The sequence below is a fragment of the Diceros bicornis genome, chromosome 37, assembly GCF_020826845.1.
Source record: "Diceros bicornis minor isolate mBicDic1 chromosome 37, mDicBic1.mat.cur, whole genome shotgun sequence".
Taxonomy (NCBI): domain Eukaryota; kingdom Metazoa; phylum Chordata; class Mammalia; order Perissodactyla; family Rhinocerotidae; genus Diceros; species Diceros bicornis.
Genome location: NC_080776.1, coordinates 9,512,738 through 9,532,785, shown reverse-complemented (window position 1 = coordinate 9,532,785; position 20,048 = coordinate 9,512,738). Strand labels below are relative to the sequence as shown.

General features: G+C 57.4%; 3 protein-coding genes across 8 annotated transcripts; 2 read left to right on the top strand and 1 right to left on the bottom strand.

The window, feature by feature from the left end:
- The first annotated feature begins 22 nt into the window (after positions 1–22).
- On the top strand, positions 23–9,116 carry ATG9A (autophagy related 9A). Of its 3 annotated transcripts, none has more exons than XM_058533039.1 (16): positions 23–41; positions 1,031–1,085; positions 1,502–1,633; positions 1,751–1,794; positions 2,323–2,387; positions 3,157–3,318; positions 3,502–3,643; positions 3,881–4,629; positions 4,713–4,866; positions 4,971–5,150; positions 5,556–5,804; positions 6,013–6,191; positions 6,295–6,412; positions 7,198–7,420; positions 7,609–7,754; positions 8,042–9,116. In XM_058533039.1, the coding sequence occupies exons 3-16, from the start codon at positions 1,531–1,533 to the stop codon at positions 8,045–8,047; spliced, it is 2,520 nt and encodes an 839-aa protein (XP_058389022.1). In that variant the 5' UTR covers positions 23–41; positions 1,031–1,085; positions 1,502–1,530; the 3' UTR covers positions 8,048–9,116. The 3 variants fall into 3 exon arrangements, with proteins under 3 accessions (XP_058389022.1, XP_058389024.1, XP_058389021.1); XM_058533041.1 differs by having other exon boundaries at positions 23–56; XM_058533038.1 differs by lacking the exon at positions 23–41 and adding an exon at positions 175–491.
- Positions 9,117–9,581: 465 nt separating this feature from the next.
- On the top strand, positions 9,582–16,620 carry ABCB6 (ATP binding cassette subfamily B member 6 (Langereis blood group)). The gene is made up of 19 exons (XM_058533042.1): positions 9,582–10,328; positions 10,650–10,787; positions 11,034–11,220; positions 11,417–11,518; positions 11,680–11,863; positions 12,454–12,575; positions 13,076–13,185; positions 13,382–13,447; positions 13,614–13,739; positions 13,895–13,971; positions 14,058–14,121; positions 14,234–14,319; positions 14,505–14,562; positions 14,709–14,813; positions 15,242–15,416; positions 15,561–15,673; positions 15,914–16,008; positions 16,082–16,150; positions 16,337–16,620. The coding sequence occupies exons 1-19, from the start codon at positions 9,780–9,782 to the stop codon at positions 16,431–16,433; spliced, it is 2,523 nt and encodes an 840-aa protein (XP_058389025.1). The 5' UTR covers positions 9,582–9,779; the 3' UTR covers positions 16,434–16,620.
- On the bottom strand, positions 16,583–19,646 carry ZFAND2B (zinc finger AN1-type containing 2B). Of its 4 annotated transcripts, none has more exons than XM_058533044.1 (10): positions 19,588–19,646; positions 19,392–19,466; positions 19,018–19,112; positions 18,660–18,791; positions 18,388–18,539; positions 18,039–18,134; positions 17,903–17,963; positions 17,752–17,819; positions 17,354–17,426; positions 16,583–17,110 (listed from the first exon to the last, which is right to left on the bottom strand). In XM_058533044.1, the coding sequence occupies exons 2-10, from the start codon at positions 19,444–19,446 to the stop codon at positions 17,066–17,068; spliced, it is 777 nt and encodes a 258-aa protein (XP_058389027.1). In that variant the 5' UTR covers positions 19,447–19,466; positions 19,588–19,646; the 3' UTR covers positions 16,583–17,065. The 4 variants fall into 4 exon arrangements, with proteins under 4 accessions (XP_058389027.1, XP_058389026.1, XP_058389028.1 ...); XM_058533043.1 differs by having other exon boundaries at positions 19,392–19,463; positions 19,588–19,641; XM_058533045.1 differs by having other exon boundaries at positions 16,583–17,006; positions 19,392–19,463; positions 19,588–19,641.
- Positions 19,647–20,048: the final 402 nt, after the last annotated feature.

The window sequence follows — 20,048 nt, the reverse complement described above, 5'->3', positions numbered from 1 at the left end:
GTCCGGGCCTGGCCTGGCCAGGGGTGTCGGCGGAGCCCTAAGTGAGCTCGCAGCGGGTAACGGGGGAAGGGGCGCCGCGGGCGGGGCGGAGGCGCGCCGCCGGAATGTTTTGATAGCGGGGGCGCGCGGCCGGGGGTGCGCGGGGGCGGCGGGGGCGCGCGCGAGGTTGTCCGCTGTTGGGAGCCGAGCCCTCGGCCTAGGGCCGGCTACCCGGGGGCGCCCTGGGCTCGGGTCGTGGCGGCTGGGTGTCGGGAGGCAACCAAGCCCCCCTGGGGTATCGGCTGTCGGGCTGGCTCGGTTCCTCCAACATCCGCAGGAACCTCTGAGCCCACGCTGGGTCTCCCTGGGCCCTGGGTCCACACTGTCCCGGTGACGGGTGAGTTCCCTGAGGGCTTGGTCAGCTCCTTTGGACCCAGGGCTCTCACCCACCAGGGAATCCCACCGGGCCAGGCTGGGCCGTGCTCCACAGTCCCAGGGTCTACACTGACTGGGTGAGTGCCACCTAGACCCCTGGCTCCGGGGACCTAGGGAACCCACAGTTCACCCAGGATCTGGGTCTACACTGACCCAGTCGTGATTTCCCATCCAGGAGATATGCCTGCCTGCTGGGCCTTTGGTGCTAGGGAAGCAGGGGAAGGGGTTGATGAGAAAGGTCCCCTTGAGAAAAGACTCTCTTCTTGGGTTTTGGGTTTGGGGTTTTATGGACCTTGAGAGGCCTGTCTAATTTCTGAGGCTGAGGTTGGGTAATAAAGAAACAGTCCAGAGGGGCCGCCAACCTCAGGCCTCTACTGACTCAGTCTTCACAGGTTCAATAAGCCACTTCTTGGGATCCTAGAGTTGGCTGAGTGGCCCTGTATAGACAACCAGAGGAAGTGGGCATAGCCCTAGGCTGGAAGGGTGCCTCTTCCCCACTGCAGCCCCGCTGCCCCATGCTTGGCCCCTCTTAGTGGGGAGGGTGGGGGGGTGCGAGGGGGGGTTTCTTTCTGTCCCCACTCCCCACTCTCTGGGGCCTGACCTTCTCTTCCGGCAGCTGCAGAGCCAGGGCATCGAGGGCTGAAGCGGAGCAGACACTGTCCATGGAGCTGGTAGGACCATGTGCTTATCTCAAACTTTGGTTTACACAGTGCTTCCAACTGCTAGTCACTTGTGAGACCAGGGTTTCTCCAGGAGGGGAGGGGAGGGCCCCTTTTCTCCACTGAATATAAGTTGAAAGCCCCTCCACCCCCAAAGGGGAGAGTCTGGCTTTAGGCCAGCAAGGCCTCAGTAGACACTCAATAAAGGGTCTGGGAATGACTGACCTCACTGGTCAGGGAAGGCCTCCCAAACCCTGAGCTTGCTGCTTTCCTTGGGTTATTCCTCCTCCTCTGCCTTTGAGCCAAGAAGACTGGTAGTGAAGACCAAGCCCAAGGTTCCTGCTCACTCCTTCGGGCCTAGGAGGCAGGGCAGCAGACGAGTTGTACTGGGGTCTGAACCTGGGTCTCTTCTTCCTTGTCACTGGCAGGTGGACACGGTGGACAGGGGGCGGTGGTGATGGCGCAGTTTGACACTGAATACCAGCGCCTAGAGGCCTCCTACAGTGATTCGCCCCCGGGGGAGGAGGACCTGTTGGTGCACGTCCCTGAGGGGAGCAAGTGTGAGTTCTCGGACATGACAGCCAGAGCTGGGACATGGGGGGAGTTGGGGGAACACTGAGGGAGAAAGGGGCTTACGTTTCTTCAGGGCCTTGACATCTCTGCTCCTGTGCCCACAGCACCTTGGCACCACATCGAAAACCTTGACCTCTTCTTCTCTCGAATATCCTTCGTGTCTCTGTGTTGGAGATCTGGGACCTTTAGTCCCTCTCTAAGCCAGGCCCCTGATGGGAAGTTGGGGTGGGTTTGACTCTCCCTGGAAGGGGGGTGGAATCTTGAGGCTGAAAGTGGCTGGGAAAATAATGATCGTTATAAATAATGATACCTCACATATACCAAGAGCTCTGTGCTTTGTACTTCGTGGTGTTAATTTATAAAGAAGCTTTCTAAGGGTGATCCTCCTTTTTGATGGCATGCTAATAACCATAATAACTACTGTGTTTTGACTCATTCTGTGTCAGCTCTGTGTTAAATACTTTACATGCATTATTTCAGACCTAATAATCCTGTGAGGCAGGTGCTATTATTCCCAATAGACCACTGCAGACAACAGCTGAGAGAAGTTAAGTAACTTGGCCAAAGTCACCTAGCCAGAAAGTCATAAAGCCAGGACTTAAGCTCAGGGGTGTGACGCCAAAGTCTGTGCTCTTACCTGCTGTCTCTACCGACCACTTTTTCTTAACAATCACACGTTTACAATCTACACCAGAAGAATGGCTTTACTTGTATGCTCATCGGGGAGATCTTTGAGCTCATGTAAGTATAAGGGATGAATGATGTGTTGAAGGAATACATCTCTGTCTCTCCTCTCCTTGAGCTCCCGCCTGGCCCTACCTGCCAACGCAGTGGAGTCCTAGGCTCACTAGTTCAGGGACTGGGTGTGGCACGAAAATTTACAGCCCCACCTTTTATCTCTCCCTTAAAAGGAAAGCTTTCCAAGTCCTGTCTCTTCCACAAAGAGAACTCAGACTTGGTCATTTCATCAGAGCTCCAGTGGAATGGGCATGGTTCAGTCAGGAGGTCTCAGAGATGCCAGCTACTTCCTCGAGAAAAATCTCTGTTCTGCCTTGGTTACATCTCAGGCCTGCTGCTGGGCAGAGAGCCTTCTAAGAGGAAGGAGCCATATGGCCTTGCCAAAGGGGAAGGGGTTGGGGAACCCTCCCTCAGTAAGAAAAGAGTTCAAATCCCCAAAGGGCTTCTAACTCCTATCTCAAAAGGAAATCAGGGCCTGGGGACCAGAGACCACAATCACAAGACCTTTGGCAGAGTCCAGTAAGTGGTGGCAGAGCTTACTCTGAGGAGAGGAAAGGAGGCTGATGCTGTGGCACCTGAGGCTAAGAGCAAAAATAGGTGGTTTGGACCTGAAGGTCCCCTGGGGCTGAGCATTAGTGAGAGCCCACTGGGAGTTCTCCAGCCCCTCCATTTCCCAGAGGCTGCTCCCCAATCTTGACTCTTCTCTTTTCCCATCTTATTTTACTGGTGCCTCTCGGGCTCTCGGACTGTGTCCCTTTTCCCATTTCCCCAGGCAGTTCCTCTTTGTGGTTGCCTTCACCACCTTCCTGGTCAGCTGTGTGGACTACGACATCCTATTTGCCAACAAGCTGGTGAACCACAGTCTTCACCCTACCGAGCCCGTCAAGGTCACTCTGCCAGATGCCTTTTTGCCTGCCCAAGTCTGTAGTGCCAGGTAAGGGCTGCAGGTCAGAGGGCACCAGAGCCTGTAGTTCTGCTAGCAGTTAGGGAAATGGAGTGGAGGGTGAGGCAGTTACCCATTCCCTAGAGCACAGACTCAAGCTGAATCCTGCAGGATAGCAGTATGTCTGCAAGATTCCTCAAGGCCACCCCTCCTGCCCTCCTTTTTCCCCACCAGGATTCAGGAAAATGGCTCCCTTATCACCATCCTTGTCATCGCTGCTGTCTTCTGGATCCACCGGCTTATCAAGTTCATCTATAACATTTGCTGCTACTGGGAAATCCACTCCTTCTACCTGCATGCTCTGCGTATCCCCATGGTGAGACTGGGGAGTTGGGCAGTTAGCACCACAGCCCGAGACATCTTCTGCAGCCTGGGAAGGGCGGGGTGTATTCCTGGGCATCAGGCATCCTCATTGTTGTTGGTGGGTCAGGGAGCATCTGCTTAAAGGCTCCCCTCAGCTAAAGACAGGACCCCCGAGCCTCACAGCTAATGCGGGGCAAGGGGCCGAAGCACAAGCCCACCTTCCATACCTTGTCTCTTCCCCACTCCCCAGTCTGCCCTTCCGTACTGCACGTGGCAGGAAGTGCAGGCCCGAATTGTGCAGACGCAGAAAGAGCACCAGATCTGCATCCACAAGCGCGAGCTGACGGAGCTGGACATCTACCACCGCATCCTCCGTTTCCAGAACTACATGGTGGCACTGGTGAACAAGTCCCTCCTGCCTCTACGCTTCCGCCTGCCCGGCCTCGGGGAGGCCGTCTTCTTCACCCGTGGCCTCAAGTACAACTTCGAGCTGATCCTCTTCTGGGGACCTGGCTCTCTCTTTCTCAATGAATGGAGCCTCAAGGCTGAGTACAAACGGGGGGGGCAACGGCTAGAGCTGGCCCAGCGCCTCAGCAACCGCATCCTGTGGATTGGCATCGCCAACTTCCTGCTGTGCCCCCTCATCCTCATCTGGCAGATCCTCTACGCCTTCTTCAGCTACGCTGAGGTGCTGAAGCGGGAGCCAGGGGCCCTGGGAGCACGCTGCTGGTCACTCTACGGCCGCTGCTACCTCCGCCACTTCAACGAGCTGGAGCATGAGCTGCAGTCCCGCCTCAGCCGCGGCTACAAACCCGCCTCCAAGTACATGAATTGCTTCCTGTCACCTCTGCTGACACTGCTGGCCAAGAATGGCGCCTTCTTCGCTGGCTCCATCCTGGCCGTGCTGATTGCCCTCACCATCTATGACGAAGATGTGTTGGCTGTGGAACACGTCCTCACCACCGTCACGCTCCTGGGGGTCACTGTGACCGTGTGCAGGTGGGCCGGGGCAGCAGGTGGGAGCAAGCAGATCAGCGTTCCTGGTAAAGGCTTACATCTCACCATGACCCTGATCCCACCAGGTCCTTTATCCCGGACCAGCACATGGTGTTCTGCCCTGAGCAGCTGCTCCGCGTGATCCTCGCTCACATCCACTACATGCCTGACCACTGGCAGGGTAATGCCCACCGCTCGCAGACCCGGGACGAGTTTGCCCAGCTCTTCCAGTACAAGGCAGTGAGTGGAGTTGGAGTTAGGGCCTGCTAGAGACTGGCTGACAGCTCGGTGCTAAGGGCTGGGTCCCTCCTGCTCTCTTGTGACCTTGGTCCCCTCTCTTTTAGGTGTTCATCTTGGAGGAGTTACTGAGCCCCATTGTCACACCCCTTATCCTCATCTTCTGTCTGCGCCCACGGGCCCTGGAGATTATAGACTTCTTCCGCAATTTCACTGTGGAGGTCGTTGGTGTTGGAGATACCTGCTCCTTTGCTCAGATGGATGTTCGCCAGCATGGGCATCCCCAGGTACTGGGAGAAGAGGGGGCAGGTGGCCAGAGGCAATGCTGGCACAGACAGTATCTTTGGGCAGATTGCAAAAAGGCACCCCTTTTGAGCCAGCAAGTCACAAAAAGGCAGCCGTGCCTCCGGGCAGCCTTGTACCAAGGTACACACGGCATAGTAAACAGGAGCCTAGGCTGAATTTTAGCCCAAAGCTTGCACCCTTGGCCAGGCTCGCTTGAGAAAGGCACAAACCAAGCAACTAGCCCACCATGTGGCCACTCCAGGGGTGGGTACCGGGGCCCCTGGACAAGACACAACAGTGCATTGCGGTCTCTGTCCTCCAGGGGCAAGGCCTCCCCCCAGCAGGAGAGGTACAGAAAGGGTTCCTGTGAGAGGACAGTCCTGCTCACGGCAGCCTGCCTTCTGCAGTGGCTGTCCGGTGGGCAGACGGAGGCCTCAGTGTACCAGCAAGCCGAGGATGGGAAGACAGAGTTGTCACTCATGCACTTTGCCATCACCAACCCTGGCTGGCAGCCACCACGCGAGAGCACAGCCTTCCTAGGCTTCCTCAAGGAGCAGGTTCAGCGGGATGGAGCAGCTGCTGGCCTTGCCCAAGGGGGTCTGCTCCCTGAAAATGCCCTCTTTACATCCATCCAGTCCTTACAGTCTGAGTCTGAGGTGTGTTCCTGGGGACTGGGAGATGATGGGCAGAGTGGACTCCAGGAGCTGGCAGTTGAGGACCGGGCATGGGGTGGAAGGGCCTACCCTGCCCGTTTCCTTCTGTCTGTTCACTTTGTGCCATTGGGTCCTGACGTGCAGAACAGTGGGGGGGACCCAGAGGCCTCCCTCCTGCCCTGAGAATTCTACCCACCCCTTTCTTTCATAGCCACTGAGCCTTATTGCAAATGTGGTAGCCGGCTCCTCCTGCCGGGGCCCCCCACTGCCCAGAGACCTGCAGGGCTCCAGGCACAGGGCTGAAGTCGCCTCTGCCTTGTGCTCCTTCTCCCCTCTGCAATCTGGTCAGGTGCCCACTGGCCGGGCTCCCAGCACCATGACAGGCTCTGGGTGAGTAGAGGGGGGCTAAGGTGGGAGGGCACAGAAGAAGCCCCCAGCAGTTTGTGTGGGTCTCAGAAATGATGAGCACTGTCTGTCTGTGCTGGGAGGACAGGGTGGATGCCAGGACAGCCAGCTCCGGGAGCAGTGTGTGGGAAGGACAGCTGCAGAGCCTCGTGCTGTCAGAATACGCATCCACCGAGATGAGCCTGCACGCCCTCTATATGCACCAGGTGAGTGGGCAGGAAGGGGCAGGGCCAGAGAACTGAGGTGGCAGCTGAAAGTAGAATAGAGGGTTGCAGATGTGGAGAAGCAAGACATGGGGTCCCATCCCTTCTCTGCCATTTACCTGCTCTGCGGTCTCCATTCCCACCTGGATCCTCCTACAGTCCATTTTAGCCAACTTACTCTCATCCAGGGCCTTTACACACTTGTGACTTGTGGTCTCCCCTACCAAGAATCCACCTCTTTGAGAAATCCGTATGGCTCCCTCCTTCTCCTTATTCAGGTCTCTGCTCTAACCTTTTCCATGAGACCGTCTTTGGCCACCCTGAGTAAAAGCATTCCCTGCCCACCCTTCTGAATCCTCCTGCTCTATTTTTGTCTATAACGTTTAGCACTATCTGATATATTGTATTTTTTCCTTATTTATTTGTTTATTGTCTCCCCCCACCACCCCTGCCCCTGGGTCAGGACTGGGATTTTTGCCAGTTTTGTTTACTGCTATATTCCCAGCACCTTATAGAGTGCCTGGCACTTAGATCCGTAGCCAGTTCTCGAATCAAATGACTCGGTAAAATGAGCGCCATTATGACCCATGCACAGGCTTGTTCCAGGGACCCGCTGAGAAGCTAACCTGTAAAACATCATATGTATGTTACTAATAACCAATAGGCGCTCTGGGTCAGTGATTCTAGGTTAGGCGGTATAAATGGGAACTGGCCAATTCCATGGTGGGGGGCACCTGTTTCAGACAAATACCCTTCTGTCCCCAACTAATGAGCCTCCCACTTCTCAGCTCCACAAGCAGCAGGCCCAGGCTGAACCTGAGCGGCATGTATGGCACCGCCGGGAGAGTGATGAAAGTGGGGAGAGCGCCCCTGAAGAGGGGGGAGAGGGTGCCCGGGCCCCCCAACCTATCCCCCGCTCTGCCAGCTATCCCTGTGCTACACCCCGGCCTGGAGCACCCGAGACCACTGCCCTGCAGGGGGGCTTCCAGAGGCGCTACGGGGGCATCACAGGTATCCAGTGGGGGTACAGGAGGACACAGAGCCTTCAGGGAAGGGTGGTTCTCCCCAGGGCCTCTAGGGGAGGGAGAGGGCAGAGGGACCACGCCCAAGGAGACTAACCCCGCACCCTGAGCAACCCCAGAACCCTTGTCCTTATTCCTGTTTGTTCATTCTAAGAGTATGTTTACTTGTGTCTCTAGATCCTGGCACAGTGCCCCGGCCTCCCTCTCACTTCTCTCGGCTGCCCCTTGGAGGGTGGGCTGAAGATGGGCAGTCAGCCTCAAGGCATCCAGAGCCCGTGCCCGAGGAGGGCTCAGAAGATGAGCTTCCCCCTCAGGTGCACAAGGTAAGTGTTCCAGGACCCAAGAACAATTGTCAGAAGTAGTAACCTCCAGGCTGAGGTCAAAGATTCTCATGTGAAAGAAGGAAGGCCTCTTGTGCAAAGATAGTGCACCCTCCCCTCCAAAATACACTCCCCTTTCTTCCCTTACCCACTCTGAAACCCAGAGCTTGATTTTTCCTTCACTTACCTCCCCAAGAATCAAGCTTTCTTTTTTCCTTTATCTCCAGGCTTCTGTTGGGTAAGCAGATAGCTGAAGACTGTCTCCACTATCAACCCTTTTCTCTCCACAGGTATAGACGAGGCTCACGAGGGTTCCTATGCCCCGGGATGGAGGCCACTGTGGCTCTGCCATCCCGTCCGCCTGCCATGGAGGCTCCTCTGAGTGTTGCCTGGCTCCACGCGTGTGGTGTTTGTGTGTCCGTGCCTGGCCAAGGGAGGTGCCAACACTGGGCTCATCACAGCTCCAGGAGAGAAATTGGGGGTCTAAGAAGCAGGGCACACAGGACTCTAGCCTCATCCCCAGGACCCCCCTTGGCTCAGAGTGTGGTGCTAGAAACTGGTCCCCAGCCCAGCCCCAGTACTGCCACCTTTGCACCCTGCCCTGCAAGTCTTCAGAGGACTGCCCACCACAGAAGCTGCCAAGCAGGGAGAACCTGTGCCAACTGTGGAGTGGGGAGGTTGGGCCTGGACCCTCAACCTCTGCAGCCACCCTGCCCCACCCTGCACAGATGAGCAGCTCAGGCTGTGGCCCTTACCTCACCCCCAGTTCTCTCCCAGTGCTGCAGCCTGCTCACCTCTCTCCCGCTTCCTGCACATCTCTGGCATGTGTGTGCCGCTTGCTCCCTTTTTGTTCGCTTACTCCTCTTCTATTCAGCTTTTGCTTGGTGTTGACGTGGAGGCCCTAGTTCCCAGTTCCCCTCACGCTATCTTTTGACACTAAGAAGGAAAGTTTCTAAACTGCAGGAGCAAGATGGAAATTCTTTGCTGCCCTCTCCAACTTTTGGGATGGGCCCCTGGGAGACTGAGGACTTCCTGGCCCCCATTGCTGCTTATTGTACCCCCACCACCTGCACATGGGACGGACAGGGCTGGAGTGTGCCCTTGGCTGTCTACCTCCCAGCGAGACAGCTCTCGCCTGCCTCCCGCTGTCCCTAGAGAGGGATGGAGGGGCGACAGGACGGCTTGGCCCTAGGCTTTGGGCTGCCGCATTGCATGCTGGGACCCAGCTCCTCCCCTCCGCCCCCTTCTCCCCCAGCTGTGGTCTGCTGCGGGTGAGCGGTGACCTGCACTGCCCCAGCCCACATTGGAGTCGGGTGGGGACCGTGTATAGCTTGACAACCCTTAATAAAGAAGGGACTTTGACCAGGTTGCGGCTCGTTGATTCTCGAGGCTAGGGTTCTAGGAACAAGCAGGGTGGCGTGCGTGTGATCTCCCAGGTGATCTCCCGGCACTTGGCCGGGACCTGGGGTAAAGTGGGGTATACCGAGCTAGCCAGCGAGCAGTCGGGCCGCTTCCGACCCATGGCTGGGTGGAGGTCAAGGTCTCCAGCCGGACGTGCGGTCAGATTTCCCGCCCTGAGCACATGAGCAGGCCGACTCCGCTCGTCTATTTTGCCTTTTCCGCGTGCACTGTTCCCCCCGCCCCTCGGAGACGTTTGGCCAATGGGGGCCCTGGGTAGGGCCGGGGGGCCGCCCCGATGGGCGAGGCTGCTGCAGAGGAAAGCGGCTGCAGTCGCCGCTCCACATTCCTGCGCGCAGGTGCTTGGCAGGAGGCTCCCGGGCTGCCAGCGAGGGGCGGGCGGGCGGAGACGGCGTGCGTGGCCTGCGTGTGTGCGTGGCGGCGGCGCGTGCGCGGAGCGGGTGGGCGGTGTCGCGGGGTCCACGTGCGTCCCTGCCGCGACCTCCGCGCCCTGGGACCCCTGCACTCCATGAGCCGAGACACCCTGGCCTCCACGCCCCGCCCCGAGCGGCCGGTCCAGTTCTCCCCTCCCGCAGTCCCTGCAGCCTCGGCCTGCGGCCCCGCATTGCCATGGTGACTGTGGGCAACTACTGCGAGACCGAAGGGCCCGTGGGTCCGGCCTGGGCGGAAGGTGGCTTGAGTCCCTGCTTCTTCTTCACGCTCGTGCCCTCGACGCTGATGGGCCTAGGGGCTCTGGCCTTGGTGCTGGCCCTTCCCTGCAAGCGTCAGGAGCGGCCCCCTGGCGCCGACGCGCTGTCGTGGGGGGCCGGCCCTCGTGTCGCTCCCTACGGGCTGCAGCTGCTCCTGGCCACACTTCAGGTGGCGCTGCCCCTAGCCGGCCTGGTTGGCCGGATGGGCACTGCCCAGGGGGGCCCGCTGCCAGGCTACCTGCTGCTGGCTTCCATACTGGGGACTCTGGCCAGCGCCTGTGGCCTGGGGCTGCTCGTGGTGGAACGGAACCAGGCACGGCAGAAACTAGCAATGGGCATCTGGATCAAGTTCAGGCACAGCGTGGGTCTCCTGCTCTTCTGGACTGTGGCATTTGCGGCCGAGAATTTGGCCTTGGTGTCTTGGAACAGCCCACAATGGTGGTGGGCAAGGGCAGACTTGGGCCAGCAGGTGAGGGACCTCGTGGGGAAAGGGGAAGCGTGGGTGACAGGGGCTGGGAAAAAGGACACCATGTCTGGTCATACTGTCTGCACGCTTTGGGATGCTGCTAAGAAAGGGAAGAAGGGAGGGCCCGGCGCCAGCGGGGAGCCGATAGCCAGCTGGTGGGGCGTGTCTGTGCTGAGTCACTGTGGACTTTAAGCCTAGTAAATGCTGGGCCTCTGAGGAGGACTTGGGGGTGTGCCCTATACCAGTTCCCAGCCCTGTTATAGGCACTGTAGTAACAATGGGATTTTGGCCCACCTTGATAACTCTCCTAACGTTTCATTCTAGGTTCAGTTTAGCCTGTGGGTACTGCGGTATGTGGTCTCTGGAGGGCTTTTTGTCTTGGGGCTCTGGGCCCCTGGACTTCGACCCCAGTCGTACACCTTGCGGATCAACGAGGAGGATCAAGACGTAGAGGGGAGCCAGGTATAGCTCAACTTCTGAATCTTAGGGTCTATCTTAATTCCATTCCCTGTCATCGTTTCTTCCCACCATAATAAACTGCTTCCTTCCCCAACCTTGGCGCCGTTAGCCTTTCTGACCCCATCAGGGGTCACCTGTGGGTCTCAGATACTTATAAGCTGCAATCCCATATGTTTTCCCTAGAGGGTCTCTGGCTAGTGCACTTGTTGATTTCTGTGCTCCCCTCCTATGTGTGTTTCACCATCTTAGGTGCAGTCAACAGGGGGGCTACCACAGTCTACCTGGCGAGACCTTGGCAGGAAGCTCCGCCTCCTGAGTGGTTACCTGTGGCCCCGGCGGAGTCCAGCTCTGCAGCTTGTTGTGTTCATTTGTGTGGGACTCATGGCGTTGGACCGGGGACTGAACGTGTTGGTCCCTATCTTCTATAGGGACATAGGTGAGGGGAGGAGAGTTAGCTCAGTGCTCTGGTCCTGCATTGGCCTGGTTGGGGCATGGGGGGGAGCTAGCCTAGGGAGATGGGACAGAGTTGGGAGCTGGGTAGTCAGAAAGAGGCTGTAGCTGGTGTCTGGGGCCCTTTCTCCTGAAGAGAGCCCTAGGGGCCGTAAGTGGGCTCTGCCTCATCTTCTCTGTAGTGAACTTGCTGACTGAGAAGGCACCTTGGAGCTCCGTGGCCTGGACTGTCACCACCTATGTCTTTCTCAAGTTCCTCCAGGGGGGTGGCACTGGCAGTACAGGTATGAGGGACTCTGCTCTCACCCGGGTTGGTGTTGGCTCCTCCCCTCCTCCTGGTAGTCCCCTCCCACAGGCATTCCTCCCCCAGACCTTTCACATCTTGGTGGTGGGCTGATGTCATTTGGCCCCTAAGCCCTACTGAGGCTTCCTCTGGCTCCCCCAGGCTTCGTGAGCAACCTGCGCACGTTCCTGTGGATCCGCGTGCAGCAGTTCACATCGCGGCAGCTGGAGCTGCGCCTCTTCTCCCACCTGCACGAACTCTCACTGCGCTGGCACCTGGGGCGCCGCACGGGGGAGGTGCTGCGGATCGTGGACCGGGGCACGTCCAGTGTCACAGGGCTGCTCAGGTGCCCAGCCGGGGGAGGGCAGGGTGGGGCTGGAGAGGCAGGGATGCAAGGGCTCTCGGGAGAGCAGACCCAGCTTGACGAGCTGTCCTTCCATCCTTTTTCTTTTTTAATAAAATTATAAGGTTAATGTACAAGTGCTCGTAAGAACTCAAAGCAGATAGAGAGCACATCTTTTCTAAATTTGCTCACTTCTCCAGAGGTCCCCATTCCTTTTAGTGTGTTGAGTTCTGCTTTTCTGCATTTTTACATATATGTGTGCAGACTCACAGAACCAGAGTGGTATTGTGGCTGTTTTTACTAAAACAAATGGTACATGACAGGCGCCACTCTCGGAGTGCTTTATTAACAAAATGTTATGGAGATATAGTTTCGTCTGTGCGTGAAGATCTCCCTCATTCATTGTAGTTGATCCAGAGTATTCTGTAGTTTGGGCATGCTATGGCTTATTTAGCCGTCCACCTCTTTAGGGGCATTTAGCTTGATTGTAGTCTGTTGCTGTTGAAAACAAAGCACTACACTGAAACTCCTAGAGGTAGAGCTGCTGGCTCCACGCCCGTAAACCTTCTTTGTCGCTTGGCTTGCCCTTCTAGCTACCTGGTGTTCAGCATCATCCCCACGCTGGCCGACATCATCATCGGCATCATCTACTTCAGCATGTTCTTCAACGCCTGGTTTGGCCTCATTGTGTTCCTGTGCATGAGTCTGTACCTCGGTGAGTGCTCCTTGGTGAAACCGTCTCCATGGACCATCCAGGGACTCCCTTGGGTGGGCACTGCCCCGGCTCAGGTGACCCAGCTTTTGGAGGCTGTAGATCAGTGGACTTGAACAGGCCCCTCTGCTCCCCAATGTGATGGGAGGGCTTCTCCTCTGCCAACCTGGATGGAGGGCCGAGGAAGGGCATCCTGGTTCCACTTGGTGCCCGCTGTGGATGCAGGTCAAGGAGAAACCTCATTCATGTCACAAGATGCAGCTTGCCTTCATTTGTTCACCACAAGCATTTTACACACGAGGCTTTGTACAGGCTGCAAAGACGTTTTGGACACAGCCCCTTCCCTCAGGGAGCTTCGGGCTCTCCCTCCAAGGTTTGGGTCCCTGGGCTGTAGCGTAGAGTTAGTGCATGTGTGGCGGGTAGCAGCCGTACACATACGGTCTCTGCTGTCGGGAGTGATGTCGTGATCTCTTCCCCCTCCTCCTCCTCCTGTCACTCTCCAGCCCTGACCATCGTGGTCACCGAGTGGAGAGCGAAGTTTCGACGAGCTATGAACATCCAGGAAAATGCTACCCGGGCACGAGCGGTGGACTCTTTGCTAAACTTTGAGACGGTAACGGAGGCCTCGGTGGCAGTGGTGTGAGGCACGGAGATGTGGAGTTTGCCTGGGACCACCGGGGCTGACGAGGAGCTGGGGGGTGCGACGTGTGCTGTTTAAAATTGGGAAGGAGAAGTTGGAAATCTGTAGGAGGTGATCTGGGTGCTGGACCCTGCAGCCGTGTCGAACAAGGGTGGTTTGACTTCCTCAGGTGAAGTATTACAACGCGGAGGGTTATGAAGTGGAACGCTATCGGGAGGCCATCATCAAGTTTCAGGTGAGGATGCTGGTTTGAGGCCTACTGAGAGCAACGTCCTGGTCTTGCAGAAAGGCCGAGAGGAGTAAAATGTGGGCTGTAAGGTTGAAGGTGCTGGGGCCCAGGTTTGGATTTGGTGACAGTTGGCGTGTATGTGACATTCCTCCCTCCCATGTTATTGCCCCAGGATTTGGAGTGGAAGTCAAATGCTTCACTGGTTTTACTAAATCAGACCCAGAACCTGGTGATTGGACTCGGGCTTCTCGCCGGCTCCCTGCTCTGTGCGTACTTTGTCGGCAAGCAGAAGCTACAGGTAAGGGAATTGTGCTGGGGACGGGGAAGAGGAGCCCGGGGCTTATGTCTAGGCCACCAGGCTCCTGGATGGGAAGCAGGCGGGTGACAGTCTGTGGACAGGGTGACAGCCCACTGGCCTCCTGTGACTCGGTCCTCTTCTCTGGATCTTCACAGGTCGGGGACTTTGTGTTGTTTGGCACCTATATCCTCCAGCTGTACGGGCCCCTCAACTGGTTTGGCACCTACTACAGGTAATCTGAGCCCTGGCCCTCAGCTGTCCGGGGCGCTGTTACTCCCCAGCTCCTCAGAGGAGCTCCAGCTGGTGCTCTTCTTGCAGGATGATCCAGGCCAACTTCATTGACATGGAGAACATGTTTGACCTGCTGAAAGAGGGGAAAGAAGTGAGTGGAGAGAGGAGTAGGGTTTGTAAGAAGCGGGAACCTGCGTGGTGTTTTTTGTGTCTGGAGAATACCAGGCCTGTAACAGTGGCACGCGTTGATGGTACTCTCCCAGGTGAAGGACCTCCCTGGAGCGGGGCCCCTTCACTTCCAGAGGGGCCATATTGAGTTTGAGAACGTGCACTTCAGCTATGCCAGTGGGTGAGCCCCCATTCCCACTGTCCGTTTACACACTGCCTCCCTGCCCCTCATCCCTGCTTCTCAGCCGCCTACGACCTGGCAAGAGGGCCCGAGCAGGGCAGGGGCGGGGCCCAGCAGAAGCCCCAGCGATGGAGGGGGCACTGGGAGTGCAGCAGGCCTGCTGACCACGCCGCTCTTCCTTGCAGGCGGGAGACCCTGCAGGATGTGTCTTTCACCGTGATGCCTGGACAGACACTGGCCCTGGTGAGAGACACCCAGCCAGCTGGCCCCAACTCCTCAAGCTTCCCTCATTCCAGTGCCCATGGTAGCTTGTGACCCACCCTGTGGGGTCAGAGGGCCAACAGGCCAACAGGCCTGAGAATGTTTCCCCTCTGTTTCCAATGCAACAGGTGGGCCCATCTGGAGCAGGGAAGAGTACCATTTTGCGCCTGCTGTTCCGCTTCTATGACGTCAGCTCTGGCTGCATCCGGATAGATGGGCAGGACGTTTCACAGGTAAGGTTGCTTGGGAGAAGACAGTAATTTAGGGGCCTGTGTGTAAAAGAAGGGAAGTGCTGGGCATCCAGGGAGAGGAGAAGGAGATGTTACCCCTGCAACAAGCTGGGGCAGGAGACCTGTTTTTCCAGCACCACATGGCTTACACAAGTAAAGCCGTCATGGGAATGGTTTGTCTGGTGCCACACGAGGTACTAAGATCTGCGGCAGTGCAGGGAAGCGGAGACAGAAAGTGTGTTTTCTCTTTCTACATGGGGAAGCAGACTCAGAGAGGTAAAGGGATCTGCCCCTACAGCTAGGACTTGGAGGGTTGGGGGGGGCAGGATTCTTACCCAGGGCCTCTCACCCCGCGTGCTTCCTGCCAGCCCGTCCTACCTCCCAGGCCTGGGGGATCTCACAGGCCAGGGCATTCGGTCTTTTGGCCCCAGGTGACCCAGATCTCCCTCCGGTCTCACATTGGAGTCGTGCCCCAGGACACTGTCCTCTTCAATGACACCATCGCCAACAACATCCGCTATGGCCGCATCACAGCTGGGAATGATGAGGTGGAGGCAGCTGCTCAGGCTGCAGGCATCCATGATGCCATCTTGGCTTTCCCCGAAGGTGAGTTTCCCCCGCAGAGTCCCTCCCCTGTCCAGTTTAGTCCTGTTACGCCCTCTGATCTCTCTTCCATCCCTTCCTTGCCCATCTGGTCACAGAGACCGAGTTTATTACGTGTGACTTGAGGGAGGTGGGCAATATCCACAGGGTACAAGACACAGGTGGGCGAGCGGGGACTGAAGCTGAGCGGTGGGGAGAAGCAGCGTGTCGCCATCGCTCGCACCATTCTCAAGGCTCCAGACATCATTCTGCTGGATGAGGTGAGGGCCCCGGGCAGCCCTCTCTCCTCCTTCCTCCCCTGCCTGTGCCCACGCCATTCCCGCTGGGCACAGTCTTCCATCGAGGATAGATAGCATGAATCTGTGTTTCACAAAAACACCTTACAGTTTCTCAAATGCAAAGTTCTTCTTTGTTCCCGAGGCCTCTGCCAGCAGCTTGCATCCTCATTCCACGGGGGAGTTTGGGTGCCAGGGGCGGTTTTACCCAGTCCCTCTCTGTAGGCAACCTCAGCGCTGGATACGCCAAACGAGAGGGCCATCCAGGCTTCTCTGGCCAAAGTCTGCGCCAACCGCACCACCATCGTAGTGGCACACAGGTACGGCACCGGGCAGCAGGCAGCAGGGCTCGCTTTTGGTGCTGTGGTAAGTAACTGACCTCTGACTTCTCAGGCTCTCAACTGTGGTCAATGCTGACCAGATCCTCGTCCTCAAGGATGGCTGCATTGTGGAGAGAGGACGGTAAGAGACACAGCAGGAGGAACAGGGCAGGGCCTCTGAATCAGGGGCCCAGGAAAAGGTTGTGAAATCTTAGGGGTTCTGAAAGAAATATCCCTCGCCAATCCCCTCTGTCATCTCTGTGGGCTGGGGCGAGGACTCTAGGGGTTAAACTGAGAGTTGGGACTTACACTCTCCTCTTTGCCCCAGGCACGATGCTCTGCTGTCCCAAGGCGGGGTGTATGCTGACATGTGGGAGCTGCAGCAGCAGGGCCAGGAAGAACTCTCTGAAGACACCAAGCCCTAGACTAAGGCATGGTGACACAAGAGTGGCTGCTTCCCTCCCAAAGGAAAACTCAGAGGAGAGTAAGATGTAACCCTCTTCCCTGGCATATTTCATCCTGGTCTTGGGGTATGGTGCTCGCTCTAGTGAGGGAAAGGGACCTTTCAGAAAAGCACTTTTTAGGGAAATAAAAGTATGAACTGTGCTAGGATCACTGTGACTTTGTGGTGTAGGGCGTTGCAATGGGCCTCTCCCCTTAGGTCCAGGTGAACATTCTTGACAGGACTCTTCTGTTTTCGGTTGGAGAGGAGAAAGAAACATACCACTTGGATGTCTTATTGACTGCCAAGATCCTTTATTCTTTCCAGGCCCCTCCCTGCCCCCCACACGTGGGGGCAACCCCAGTGTAAGGGGATGACCAGCATCCTCCGAGGGCCCAACCAGGGAACAGTTCATGCTCTCTCTCATGCAGTGGAGAGGGCAGCAGGGCCTTCTGTAGGCTCAGCTCCACAAGCTGTTTCTCCTGATGCTCCCTGGAGGCGGCCTCCACATTGCTCTTCACTCCGGGCTGCTCTGGGTCTCCTCTCCCTGTGTACCCTAGAGGTGTGAGGGCCACAGTCCTCCTCAGCTGAGCCCCCCTCCCCACGCCCAGGGCCCTAGCACAGGCTGCAGTTGGACGGCTTCAAGCTGCGGCTTTGAGCCTGGAGCAAGGAGAGGGGAAGGAGGGGGAGGAGGGAAAGGAGGGGAAGGAGAGGAAGACAGAGCATGACATCAAGAAAATGAGAGGACAGTCCTCACTTCAGAGCTCAGCGTGGGCTGGAGTCATACTGAAAACAGAAGGATAACCACCATTCCCAAACTCTACAGATTAGAAGGAACTGCCCCCCCCCCCCACTCCTTACTCCCTCCAAGCGCAGGACCCCATCTCTACCCCCTCCTCGTACCTGCTGCTGCCGGTATTCTGCCTCGCTGGCTGATAGTGCTTGTGCTAAAGCTAAGTCTTCTTCCTCCTGAGAACTGGGAAGGAGGAACAGCTTCAGTTGAGACAATATCTAAAATGCGAGCACCTGATCTCTTCAGCACCACTGTGCCAGGCACTTCTGAGTATTACCTCAGTTTGCATCCAACCCTACAAAGTAGGTATTAGTACTGTCCCATTTAATAGAGGAGATCAAGACCCTAGTGAGTTAGAGAACCTGTCAAAGGTCATATAGTTCATGAGCTTAATTTTGAGCCCAAGTTCCTAACTATTATCCTGCATCGGGTCAGAGTGGTCTCACCAACTTCACTCCAAACTGAGCCCTTGCCCACATCACACCCTCTCTCACCAGAGAGTAGGTACCTTGGGACCTGGGGTTTGGTCTCTGCCAGGGACAGTTCCAGGGCTCGCTGCAGAGCCTCATCTTCACTCTGTAAAAGGACAAGACCAGTTGCCTTGGACTTGACTCTCTGTGTGGGTTTGCTTCTGTCCATCTACCCTCTGCCCAACTCACCAAGTCATTCTGCAAAGCAGTCACTGGAGACGCTGTCCTCGACGGAGACTGCGCTGTGGCCCTGTGGCAGACATTCAAGAGGCTGAGGTCAGAGATGCAAAGGGAAAAAAGGGAGAGGAGAAGGGGGCAGGCCTACCTGCTGGGAGAGGTAGATGAAGGCAAGGTCTGGCTTGGGCTGGGGACGGTGCTTGTGGAGGAAGCCAGACCCTGTGCTCTGGAGATGGCAGCAAGTCTGTAGGAAAGAGACAGTCTTGGCATGCCTCCAAGAACAGCCAGCTTCCATGCTCCTCCCAGGCCTCACCCAGGAAGTCAGAAGAGGAGTTCCTCCACACAGTCTGGAAAATATGCACTCAAAAAGGAAGCTAAAAGACTCCCCTAGCCAAAGGACAGGGTTGAAGCTTCCCGACTTGTAATGATAGAGGTTGAGTCAGTTCCAGAAGGATGGGATGATCCCAAAGGCAAGTAGAGGACTCGCTTGCAATTACCCTGCCTTGCTGGTTGGGTGCCCCTCCTCAGAGCAATCATGGTCCAGTGGGTGACGGTGTTTGATGCAGAAGTTTCGCCCACAGCGTTCGCAGGTCAGCTTCATCATTTCCCGCCGCCGGCAGCCAGGGCGTTCACACTTATTGGTGAAGATCTGAGGCAGAGTGGGAAGGTTTGTCTCTGCTGAGACTCTGACCCCCTTCTCCAACACCATCCTAACAGCTGTTCAGGTTTCCAGGCATCCGTGGTCATGGCTAACCCCTCCAACGCTTACCTTACGTTTTTGCTGTGCTGGATCAGAGCGACAGTCTCTGTCAATGTGCTCCCCGACAGCGCGGTCAGGGGGCTCCCCTCTGGCCACAGGCACAGGCACATTACAGAGTGGGCAGACAGGTACCTGGATGTCCTATAGTTAAGGAGCAGGGGTCAGTCTGTGGCCCACTCCCAGTCCAACCAAATATCTGGTCCTCAAAGAACCTGGATATGCCCCCCCCAAACGCACAAGGAAACAATGTTCCCAGCAGTGAGCCTCAGAAAGACAATAAAGGAGAGGAAACGGGAGGCAGAGGGATTCCGGAGGTTCTGCATGCATCCTCCACCCGCCCCCTTTCACCCTCAGGCCGCCCCCTCACCTTTTGGTAAGCAGATCCACAGTGATGCTGGGCGTAGGCCACATGGTCTGCGCAGAAGATGCCCGAGCAGGCGTCACACTTGAGCGGCAGAAAATCTGCAGGGAGTGGGTCGGATTGCAGGTCCAGCGGGACCTCGATGTCGTTCCCGCTCGCTCAAGCCTTCCACTCAGGGGAAGGCAAACACCACCCTGTTTACAACAAACTGCACCCTTGCCCCAGTCCACTATCTCCCTGGCCACGCCCCCTCAGCCGCGGCGCTCAACTTCGAGCCCCGCCCCTCTCTCGTATTTACGGCCCCCAGCCCACCCTTCGCCCCACGTGCAGTTCCGAGCCCCTCTCCGCCGGGCCCGCCCCCTGCCCGCTCCGCCCCTCACCCAAGCGCTGACAGCTCGGCTCGGAACAGTGAGCCCCGAGGTCCGGAAACTCCATCGCCGGCCGGCCGGGGCCTGCTGGGAGAAGAAGCGATGCTGAGCGTCTCTAGGGTTACCGCTTCGGGTCTGGACGGCGACCCCGCACTCTCGGGGGGCGCCCTGCCCCGCCCCTTCCTCTCCCCCGCCCAGCCTGGGTTACCGGAGCCTCCTCGCCTCCCTGCTGGCGGCTCCCACTCCTCTCTTCGCGCGGGCGGGCGCGCTGACGTCACCGCGCAGGGCGGGGCCGTTCCGCGCAGTCTCCGGGCGGCGGCGGCGGGAGCGTCCCCCCGGAGCCAAGCCCCGCCCCCTTTTGCTCCGCGGGGCGGGAAGCTGGCTGGCTGTCGCTAGGCGTGTGGGTGGCCGCGCGGGGCTCAGCGATCCTGGGCGCGGGCTTATCTGTACGAGGGGCGAAAGGGCCGGCGAAGGCGAGGACAGATATTTTGGGGAAGGAGGGCTGGGGCGGGTTGAGGTCTTTCACAAGTCGATCCTTCGGCCGCTTCTCTCTCTACACCCTCCCTCTAGCCATTTCCTTCACGGCCACGACTGCACTTACTCTCCAAGGGCTCACGACTCCCATATTTCTCTGAAGTACAGATTTCTCTCCAGAGCTGTAGATCCTCC